The following is a 12,241-nucleotide window of genomic DNA, read 5'->3' on the forward strand; positions in this document are numbered from 1 at the left end:
ATGTAAGGAAGATGAAAACAGATAGGGTGCGCGTAGCTTGTAAGTTAAAGTTAAAAGTTTGTCTTAGGCCCGGTTTCACAGTTTGAGTTTAAGCCGAAGCTTTAGTAAGCCACGCACGCCGCTTAAGCAAGGCTTACTCTTTGGCTTAAACACTACGAGTTTCACAGTAGGGGGACCATGTGCAGCTTTACTAAGCTGAAGATCTCCGAAGTTGGTAATGCTTGCGCATGCGCAGTGATTCAATTCTCATCTTTGTTTACATCCGTAGCCTATGATTGATTGACTTGTAGGTTATACATCGTTTCTAGAGGGCAAACGGTTGGAAATAGGTATATACCATCGCGGACTTTTTTGTAGAGGTTTCTATGCTCTACAATTCGTACACTTACACTTGGGGTCTATCGTTGATGGTTCACGCAGCGTAAGCCAAGAAAGCAAGTGACCGACCGACATTTTTGTCTCTTGAGCCTCGAAATATATTCAGAAATATAAGTTATTTATTAATGTTATTGGTTTTACGTCCCACTAACTATGAATTTGAGCACCTTCACCACAGGACTGAGACAGGATCGAACCTGCCAAGTTGGGCTATAAGAGGGCCAGCGCTCTACCATCTGATCTGAATCCTTAGCTTAAACCTCAGTTTCATACAGCTTAAGCCAGTCACAGATAAGCTCGGCTTACCACTTGCACTCCCCACTGTGAAACTCGTCCAGAGTTTAAGCTCCCGCTTAAGCCCGATCCAAGGCTTAAGCGTATACTGTGAAACCGGGCCTAATTGTACTAAAGGGGCCGAACAGAACCAAGTGGAAAGATTACCGAGCCCGTCCTGGAAACCTGTGCTCCATTGGAAAGTAAGTTTGTGTCTCCGTAAATTTGTGAGGTTCTTACATTTTGTTTCAGTTCAACTCATTGATTATAAACGAGTAACATCGTTTAATGGTGTGAAAGTAAATGACACTTTGAACGCAAACATAATTCGTTTTCGACTTCCTGCTTTGACAAGTAACATTCTGCCTAAAGGTTAACTGTCAGCAACAAAATGTATTCATTTACATCGAAACTAATCAATTTGAAACAAAATGTCACCTAGCTCTCGTGATCGTGCTCTTTCCTTCGTCTTGACGCTTCACAGGCATTTTACTTTCTTATTACTGAATGTTATTCTGTTCTTTTATTTTTTTAAAAAAAAAGATTAACATGACGGACATTCGTAGCTGCCTCTGTGGAGTAGTGGTAGAGTGTCCGCCTCCATGACTCGCGAGAGTGGTGGTGATTGTTATTTTAAGAGGAAGTACAACTAGGCAACCATAATCTATATAACACTAATCAGAGGGGGAAAAAAATGGAAGGGATCCGACACTTCGGAAAATGAAGGTACTGGCCAAAGAAGGACAAGGGCTACGAAGGGCGTGAAAATAGAAGACTCCCTAGGCCTCGGAAACCTAATAGCATCGGCGTCGGAAAAGTTGACCAAAGGGGGCCGGTAAGGATAGATGAAAGTGAGGAGCCTGGCACAAGTACGTGGAAGCAATGCCGGGACTTATCTAAGGGCCCCGTGGTCGCCAACCTACGCTCCAAAATTCAGAGCCCCTGGGGCCCGTTTTGGTCGCCTCTTAGTACAGGCAGGGGTTATTCTACCACCTCCACCCACAGGGGGGCGACTCGCGAGATCCTGACTGAGGTAGCTGGGTTTCTATAAAATATCTCTCGTGGCACATCCAGTGTAATTAAGGGCTCAGTCATAGGTTGTAGACCGAGCGAGTTGGCCGTGCGGTTAGGGTGGCTTAGCTGTGAGCTTGCATTCGGGAGATGGTGGGTTCGAATCCCACCATCGGCAGCCCTGAAGATGATTTTTTGTGGTGTCCCATTTTCACACCAGGCAAATGCTGGGGCTGTACCTTTCCTTTTCCACCCTTGCGTCATCGAATTACTGCAACCCTTGGAGATCTGTAACATGTATTTATAATCGCGTGTACGTGATCACTCCAGAGAAGAGCTTTCCTTATATTTGATAATGGGGTGTGGCCTCCGAAGAGGCCTGGTGCAGGTCTTTCCAGTATAGGTGACCTGCGCGTCTATGAAGATAGGGGATCGAACCCGCGACCCTCTGGACCAAATGCCAGAACGCTAGCCATTTAGCCATGGGGCCGGGATTTCCTTATATTAACACGTAGCTACCTACAGTGGTCCGCATGATGTACTGTGACAGTACAGTAATTAAAACCGAAAGGACTTCTTTCTCCTGGTGAAACTTACAACCTGATTTTTCACCCCGCTTATCTTATCATCCGCTGCCCATCTCACAATGTTGTCGATATCGTCTTGCAGTCACTTATAATCCTGTCACGTATTTATTACTCAGTACAGCATGACATCTGCATAAAGCCTTATCTCCGATTCCACTTCTTTACTCAAATCCTTTTTATATAAAATAAAGCATAAAGGACATGGGGAACTTCTCCGTAATCATTATAGGATCAGGTAATGCTCACCTACTCTAATTCTCCGAGTTCTATTTTGTAGAAATATAGCGACCCATACAGCTACTCTTTTGTCTACTCCAATTCCCCTCATTTCGTCCGCAGTCTCCCATGATCTACCTCATCAAGTGGGGAAGATACGACAATCGCGATACAGTCTGAATCTAAAATATTTGCTGTAACTTGCTGTAATCCCACAAGTCGGGCATCAGCGGAACAATTTCTCCTGAGCTCGAAATGGCGTGCTATCAAACCAGTTAAGAATTTCGCAAACGTGTCAAATATAAAATGCTTTCCTAGATCTTACGAGCAACACATGCCAAGTGATTGGCCTATAATTATCGGCTTTATGTTTATCACCCTATCGTTTGTACCCAGGGCTACTCTCTCCTTCATGCAAACAGTAACCAAATAAGTATTTCAGATATTGCACTATACCCCAACCCATTGCCTTTTGTATATCTCCCGAAATCTTATCAAATCCAGCTGCTTTTCTAGTTTTAACTTTTGTATCTTACTGTAAATATCTTTGTTATCATCGGTAAATTCAATACTTCCGTAGTGTTAGTCACCACCTCCACCTGGACGTTATCCTTATATCCAACAATTTTTACATACATTGCGCCATTTCTTCTCACTCTTTCCGAAATACATTTTGTCCTCTGAACTTTTTTTCACATCCTCTTAAAAATCACCACTATCATCTTTTTTGAACTAGTGTCTCAGAGGCACCGATTAGATCATCCATTCTTCTTCTTGTTTTGTATAGGTCGACTAAGGACCACGATATTCAGCTGTTGCGTTTGGGATGTTTACTCAGTACTCGCACATCCTCTGGTTGTGTTGTTCTTTCCTCTTCTTCGTCCACATGGTACCTGTCTTTCTTCACCGAGCTCGATAGCTGCAGTCGCTTAAGTGCGACCAGTATCCAGTATTCGGGAGATAGTGGGTTCGAACCCCACTGTCGGCAGCCCTGAAGATGGTTTTCCGTGGTTTACCATTTTCACACCAGGCAAATGCTGGGGCTGTACCTTAATTAGGCCACGGCCGCTTCCATCCAACTCCCAGCCCTTTCCTGACCTATCGTCGCAATAAGACATATCTGTGTCGGTGCGACGTAAAGCCAAGAGCTGTCTTCCTTCTTGGTGGTTTCTTCTGTAACCTCATTTCGTTAAGCATCCTCCTGAAAGATGTCCGGTCTTTTGAGTCTCTCTCTGTTCCTCCCAGTTCCTGCAGATCCTTCTTAACTTCCGTCAACCATAGTAACTTGCTCTTCCTCTTTTGCCAATAAACGAGACGCTGGTTGGTCAGTCTGGTATGATGCATCCTGTAGATGTGTCCATAAAATGCTAAGCTTCTCTTCCTGGCCATGTCCTTAATTTTTTCACATAATAATAATAGTAATAATAATAATAATAATAATAATAATAATAATAATAACATTCAAATTAAACAAAAACATTTAGAAATATATTATACTAAGTATGTTATGCTTTACAGAGAAGATCATAAGATCATACACTTCTTACCTTGTTGTTATTCCTTTTCGGAATCATCATCATCATCATGAGGTACTAGAGAAAGTTCATTCATACACTGTGTACAGTGTTCAATCATCGGATTTGGTCCATCCCAATCATCATCACCAATTTCTCCTCGATGCTTGTAACTTCGTTGACAAGTTCTGCATAAAGTTACTTCGATCGACATCTTACTGTGTAGAGGAAGGATCTCCCAAAAATTTTGTAGGTAAGAGGCAGCGTACGTAGATAAAAATCCTGGTGGTAAGTATTGAATAAGATGTTTCGGCATCGACGATCTATGTTTATAGAACATCTTAATAATAATAATAATAATAATAATAATAATAATAATAATAATAATAATAATAATAATAATAATAATTATTATTATTATTATTATTATTATTATTATTATTATTATTATTATTATTATTTGCGTATGGGCCCTGTTGGATCACGCATTACATTTATGATTCGCCTTTCTAACAGACCATATTGCTTGCATTCTTTCAGTGTGTGCCTGTTTTCTTTCCTCTGACCACTTAGTCTTTAAGGGACTTCATTCTCTGGGTTTACTACCCATCTGTTTGTCTTCTGACGGTAAATCGGTACATTTACATGCAGAATTCAGATCGATCTGCGTACACTTCCGTATTGAAAACGCCATGTAAACGGGGACTCAGTTCAGATTGAGTCTCGAGGTCGATACGGTAAAATCTGGGAGTGTATCGTACTCGGTTCGAGTTGAGTTCCATGTAAACGCGGATCGTACTGAGATTGTCTTGAACACGACTGCGCACATACTCCATGTTTGTTCTGACGAAATCATCATCATCATCATCATCATCATCATCATTATCAAAGTTCTGTTGAAATAACAAATAGGCCTATAATAAGCCAGTAAATATATTTGCAACTGCAATCATATTATAAGACGGCCAGCCCTTGCGGTTAACAAAATCACGATAACCTTCTGTTGGGGGTAAAATTGGAATGTGCGTTCCGTCTATTGCACTAGTTACATTTGAAATACCACACATACTTTCAAAACTGAAAGTTATCACCTGGGCTTCTACTGCATTTCGCGTTTTTAAATTCTAAGAGGTGATTTCGATTTTATTACAATATTCTGCATGTTCGCATGCGTCGATGTTGCCTGGCGAATTTAATACGATACTCAAATAGTCTACTACTTGTAAACGGGGATCGTATTCACAAGTGTACTCAAATCGATCTCAATCCCCATGTAAACGTACTAAATGTTTCTGTCCAGTATTTCTGATGTTTCTATTTGGGCCTTTTTCAGATCATTTTTAACATCTTGTATCCATGGTACGTTCTTCAGTTTTCAGAATATATGTCAAAATGTTGTGGGTTAGCCTTGAAGACGATAGTCTGTGAACGTGTCCATAGAATTTCAGTCTTCGTTTCCTGATGTCTGCGGCAAGGTTGGACAGTCTTTCCGTAGCTTTGCGTGATTTTGAGTCTATACCCTTCTTCTTTTTTCTCTGGGCTCAGAATTTTCCACAAGATCTTCCTTTCCTACGTCAAGAGGTTTTCCAGATCACCTTTATTATTAAGTACCAAGATTTCGCTTGCATACAGCACTTCAGGTTTAATCACTGTATTATAATGTTTGATTTATGTATGTGTGGACATGCATTTCTTGTTGTAGATGTCACGGGTTCTCCAATATGCTCTTTTGAGTTTTTGTAATCGGACTATCTGTGCTTCCTTTTCCAACCCTGTTGGTTCTAGGATCTCACCTAGATAATTATTTAAAGTATGGAAATCGTTTGATCTGCCCATATTATTATTCAGTGGGAAGTAGCATTTTACTTTGCAATGCTGATGGGATAGCACACTAGTTTTCTGTAAAAGTTTAATAATTTTAAGTGGCTTTTAGTTTAATGAGGCGATCTTTTCTTGTGTTCCAGTCACATCACACGGACCACCACATGGGAGGATCCTCGCAAGACTCTGGCGGCTCAGGTGGCGCAGTCCCAACAGACACAGCCAGAGCTGATCACCAGCGTATCGGCCACATCACATACGTCATCGTCGCCGCAGCCACAAGGTGAGTCCATTCCTTCTGCTTCCAGAAGACTCCGCAAGTCTGACCAGGGACTTTTCTGGCATCCCTACTAATTTATTATATAAATCTGTCGCATCATACCTCCCAACAACGTGGAAAACACTATGCCACTATCCATCCAGATATTCCGAACGTTCTTTGGCACCATAGGCGTCGCTATTCGCGCCAATTCATCAGAGCAATCGCAAGAATGAAGTTTCACCATGGTTGTTTCCCTCAACACCTGCACAAAATCCAAGAACTACGATCTCCCTCCTGTTCATGTTCAGCTGATACAGTTGGAGATTTTAAATACATATTCTTTGGATGTCCGCTGTTCGCAGTACTTGCCTACTACAGAATTTATTGGCACAGGGATACCAATTGCCACCTGTTCTTTAGTCAGTTCTCCACAAAAGTGTCCAATCTGCTTACGTTTAGTTATATGCATTTCTTTCTGACACTGCACTGCGAATCTTAAACCTTCACCTAGCATCGATCTTATCCTACCGGAATTACACTACTCCTATCTCCTTCTGATCCATGGCCTACTTACGTGTAATAATAAACGGGTGATTGTTTAGTCCGCCCTGTCAATATATCATTAGTTTCGAGAGCCTTAACTCCCTTCATCATCGTATTTACATCAAAATCAACCCTATCCAAATCTCAAGATATAACATCATATCATATTAACATTAAGCATTGTCCTGTGTAATATCAACTCTAGTACGTATAAATAATTCAAATATTAATAATATATTGACAGGGCGGACTAAACAATCACCCGTTGTACATTTTTATTATTACGAGTCAATACGGACCAATTAAGGACCAATATGGTCAAGTTTGTCGACTACTCACGTGTACCACTGGATGTCATCGTGGGCCTTATGATGAGAAGACGAATCCATCTCTCCTGTATCCGAGCAAAAAATAAAATAAATTAAATAAATAAATACGTTCATATAAATCCCTTCTTTACACAATTCTCTGGCTGAGTGGGCTTCGACCTGAATGCCATTAAATATATACATATACAAATCTGAATATTGGCCTATTTTCCACGTGAAAAACTAATAATGATGCAAGGAAGTTTATTTAATTTTTACCGGGCGAGTTGGTCGTACGGTTAGGGGCGCGCAGCTGTGAGCTTGCATCCGAGAGAAAGTGGGTTCGAACCCTGAAGATGGTTTTCCGTGGTTTCCCATTTTCACACCAGCCAAATGCTGGGGCTGTACCTTAATTTGGGCCACGGTCCCTTTCTTCCCACTCCTAGCCCTTTGGTATCGCATCGTCGCCATAAGACCTGTCTGCGTTGGTGAGACGTAAAGCAAAATCGCAATAATAAATTTAATTTAATTTTTATGTCGATTAATTTACAGACAATTCTTTACTTTCTAAGACATGATCATTTACTTGGATACAGCGGGTATATTTTACCTTGATGTTCGTATACATGGTTAAATGGTTAATGTGCTGGCTTTTGGTTCGAGGGATCGCGGGTTCGATACTCGTCCGCGTTGGGGATTTTAACCTGCTTTTAGTTAATTCCGATGGCTCAGAAGCTGTGTGTGTTTTTGTGTGTGTATACCGTTTTCAGCATTAGAATTCGTCAAAGCCACAGCAACAGTATTTGCAAATCGCACACTTCGTACAATTTGTTAAAAGTCGTTTTTAAATAAATTATTGGTATTGATGAAACGACAGTGCAATTTGTCACTGCTAATGTCTGTTCTCCTCTCTTTTGAATGCTCATTTGTCACGATCGGTTAGTTGTGATCCTTACAGACACGCAGGTCGCCTCTAAAGCATCACTCGAAAGACCTGCACTAGGGGATGCCACACGCTATTATTATTATTTACCTTTGATAGCCGGTCCCATGGTGTAGGGGTAACGTGCCTACCCGGAGGCTTCCAGGCTAGATGAGGGATTTTTACCTGGATCGGAGGGCCGGTTCGAGGTCCAGTGAGCCTACGTGGTTACAAGTGAGGAGCTACCTGACTGCGATATAGCGGCCCCGGTCTCGAATGTCAAGAATAACGGCCGAGAGGATTCGTCGTGCACCTCGTAATCTGTAGGCCTTCGGGCTGAGCAGCAGTCGCTTGGTAGGCCAATGGCCCCTCGGGATTTATTTACTTATAAGTAGGGCCTGGATGTTTATGACGTCATATTTTACTTCTTTATATTATTTCCACGGAAAATACAGGTTAAGCTTGATTTTATCTAAGGCGACTAAAATTATGAAATTTTTACGGGTCATATAAAGTCATATTTTGTTATTTTCCGGTAATTTTTCATATTATGGTCATATTTGCCCTGAATTTTCGTGCTTTTGGTCGTCTCAAAGAGGGATGTTTTACAATTGTTGTCTGTAATTTCTTACAGTTTATTATCTTAGAAATGTATATGTATGTGAATTAGGAGGGTAAGCTGTATAGAAAGCAACAGAAAGATGAGCCTCAATTGAACTCTTAATGATTTGACGTATTTCAAAATTGCCCCAATGACATCCTGCGATGTTGAGCGATCTTTTTCCCCGTTACAAGTCAATGTTGCCTGAAAACAGAAGATCGTTCCTATTTGAAAAGGGCATTATTATGCTGACGAATGTTCCGGAAGTAATTTTTGGTTCTACTGTCATTCTTAACTGATAATTACAGCATGTTATAATGACATAAAACAGACGTCCGAGCGGACAAAATGTGAAGTGGACAGCAAAGATCGAGCGTATTTTCCTACAGCAACAGTATTTGCAAATCGCACACTTCGTACAATTTGTCAAAAGTCATTTTTTAAAGAAATTATCGATATTTATGAAATGAGAGTGCAATTCGTCACTGGTAATGTCTATTCTCTTTCTTTTGAATGCTTATTTGTCACGATCGGTTACTTGTAAGAACCGCAAATGGGATATATAGGCTACTACTGAAATAATATATATGTGATTTTTGGGTCATAAATGCTTACATATTTCTAATATTTTTAGGTCTTAAACATCGAGGCCCTACTTAAGTCGCCAAAATACAGAGTATAATAATAAAGTAGGTCAAATTTTCAGGAGACACACAAGAAAAAAAATATACGGACGTGGGTCTGGATACGCTTTATTTCCATGTTAGAACTTACTTTCTACGACTGTACAATAATCATGGGAAACACAGAGGAACTGAACGTGTCGGCATACCACGTGAAATGTTCAAAACGCCCTCCGTTAACATTGATGCATGCATTAATCCGCCGTCGCCTTAAATCCCAAATGCGCTGATGTGTCCCTTGATTCCCGACCAGATCATGGGATTTAAATCGTGAATGTTTAATTCTCTTGGCTTGACGCTAGGTGTTTCCAACATCCCTGCAAACTCACACATCACACTAAACGCTGCCCTCCCTAACAATACAACGCTGGTTCCCGTACACGGCAGACGCTACCCACCCTCATCGGATGATCTGCCTTACAAAAGACTGCACCAGTTTATATTAACCATATTAAATTACTAATACATTAATATTCGGAAATATTTATCTTCTTAAAATGGCTTTATCTGTACCTGAAGTATCCCGAGCCTTCACCATCTGAGGCGTGAACTTTCTTGGTTAAACTGGAAGTCTGATCTAGCAAACGAGCGAAGTATGATGATGTGAAAACGTTTTATCTCGTATTCTCATAGTTGAGCATCCGACCTACAGTGTTTCTTGATGGGATCTAGGAAGTTCCATCTTTATTCCAACTTAATTACATTGATTTGCTTGTGTGATGCTCTGATGCGTCCAGCTTCAAGTCTCCGTTTCGCTACCTTGTGGCAGCGGTAAAGTAACACCCGACTTGTAGATCGCCAGATGGTGCCATAAAAACAAACACCACACACACTATTATTATTCTTATCTGCGAATAAGCCCGTAAAGACTACGCAAAGTACTTAGAGGCGTGTATTTGCCTTCCTCTGTACCCATATTTCTTTCATTCTTCTTCTTGTTTCTTCTTCGTTTCGGCCGTCTATGGATCAGTCTTTGCACTATTTTTAGCTTTCTCTGCCTTTACTTTCTGCTAGAATCTTATCGTTTTTTCTCCTAGTTCCTTCTGCTCTTCTGTGTAGGACCTCCCTTTTTAACTATTGTTTCCCCAGTCTCTTGGAGACCACGGAACTTTATGAAGAGTTGTGTAAATCGATTTCTGTCCATGATAATCTTTTGGAAGCCGCCCCGATCTTCGTCAAGTCCAATTTCACTTTTCGAAACCATTTCACCGCTGTCTTCCTCTTTCTTAAGAACTGAAAGATTTTCTTCGATAGTCTGTTACTGTCCATCCTCAGTAAGTGTCCATATAACTGTAACCTTTTCTCCCTCATCAATTCAACCACACCTTCTGCTTTGGTACAATTCTTTTGTTAGATTTGACTCTCCTCATTCCATTTTTTTCCCCACATTTGGACCTACATTTTCTTAGCATTTTTCTTCCTCTCTTCCGGATATCTTCGAGTCCACATTTTCCATTGTTCCTGCTGCACACGGACACTCACGTTTAACGACAGTGCCTAGATGACTCAATTTAGCCCCCATAAGATAGAACATTTTAAATATTGAAAACATTTCTTACCAGACAAAGTACGGGTCCCCATACTACGAAAAACGTAAAATCACAAACTAAAAAGACAAATTTCAAAAATCACTTCCGGCCAAAATGCAGTTCCGAAAAAAAAACCAGCCTAAAATCGCTTGTTTATTTATTCGTTTTCTTTTTGATTCAAATCCTACCCAAATTAACTTATGTATTCGCACAATTATTCCTATTTCGTTTTTTTTATGTTTTAAGGGTGGCGCTTGCTTGTGGCCCGGTTATCCGCCCATGTGAGCGTTCACATAGTAGATTTAGTTCATATTTTTAAATCTTCTTTTCTTTGTAACGGGAACATGTATTTGGGCCGAAAGGCTGTATTGTTCTTCAATAAATACTAAAATACATAATTATTTCTGTAATGTGTTTCTTGGTTCAGTTCCTTCAGGCTTTGTTTCATTTTTTGAAAAATCTCCACACCGAATGTAGTTATAAGGGCTTCAGAGAAACTCTGCATTGACTCACATTAGCGCTCATAGTGGTAGAAAAGGGCAAGCTCTTAATCTGATCACGGCCGTCTTGATGCGTCGCTGTAGCGCAGCGAGGGATCCAGTCGGCGGTGATCTAATCGACTGGATAACGAGGATTAGAAAAGGGTTGTAATTTTTAGGAATAAGTGAAGAATATATTCTCATTATTTATTATATTTTATTTACCTAAAATTCGTAGCTCATATCCCTAAGGTGTATTCAATCAGCCTGAAGGACTAGAACTGTGGATTTTGTTGTAGGGATTATTATTATTATTATTATTATTATTATTATTATTATTATTATTATTATTATTATTATTATTATTATTATTATTATTATTATTGAAAGGAGAATATTGAGGAGGATTTACGGCCCAAGGGTGGTAGAGGGAAACTACAGATTACGCTCAAATAAGGAGATATACAAATGAACAGAAGACCTGGAAACAACAATAAGGAAAAGGCGGCTGGGATTCTATGGACACATGGTCAGAATGGATCCAACAAGGTTAAATAAACAAATTTTTTTAAAAAAATATACTACTTGAAGAGCCAGGGGGGATATGCCAAGCAGATGAAGGAAGAACTCAAGAGGTTAGGAATTGCAGATGAGGAATGTCGTGATAGAGACCAATTCAGGAAAAGACTTTCCAACATAAAAGTTCTTGTGGAAGATAAGAAAGAGCGCAGAGGGGGAAGATGGACTGAAGAGAGAAGAGCGCAACATTCTGAAAGAATGAAGGCACTGTGGAGAAAGGGGAAGGAAGAAGGGATGATTAGAAGGCAGTGAAGTGGTATTGGCGTGGTCCTAAGTTTGGTCGGTTCGCAAGAAAGAAAGAAATTATTATTATTATTATTAGCGTGGTGTAGGGGTAGCGTGCCTGTCTCTTACCCGGAGGCCCCGGGTTCGATTCCCGGCCAGGTCAGGGATTTTTACCTGGACCTGAGGGCTGGTTCGAGGTCCACTCAGTCTACGTGATTAGAATTGAGGAGCTGTCTGACGGTGAGATAGCGGCCCCGGTCTAGAAAGCTAAGAATAACGCTCGACAGGATCCGTCGTGCTGGACACACGA

General features: G+C 40.6%; 1 protein-coding gene across 1 annotated transcript in view; it reads left to right on the plus strand.

Annotated features, from left to right (window-relative positions):
* LOC136882034 (transcriptional coactivator YAP1-A) overlaps positions 1-12,241 on the plus strand; it is a 419,704-nt gene that overhangs the window by 322,253 nt on the left and 85,210 nt on the right. Inside the window, exon 2 of the mRNA XM_067154537.2 lies at positions 5,944-6,083. Coding sequence (XP_067010638.1) covers positions 5,944-6,083 — 140 coding nt within the window. The remainder of the gene's footprint in view (positions 1-5,943; positions 6,084-12,241) is intronic.

This window comes from Anabrus simplex, chromosome 10, assembly GCF_040414725.1.
Source record: "Anabrus simplex isolate iqAnaSimp1 chromosome 10, ASM4041472v1, whole genome shotgun sequence".
Classification (NCBI taxonomy): Eukaryota; Metazoa; Arthropoda; class Insecta; order Orthoptera; family Tettigoniidae; genus Anabrus; species Anabrus simplex.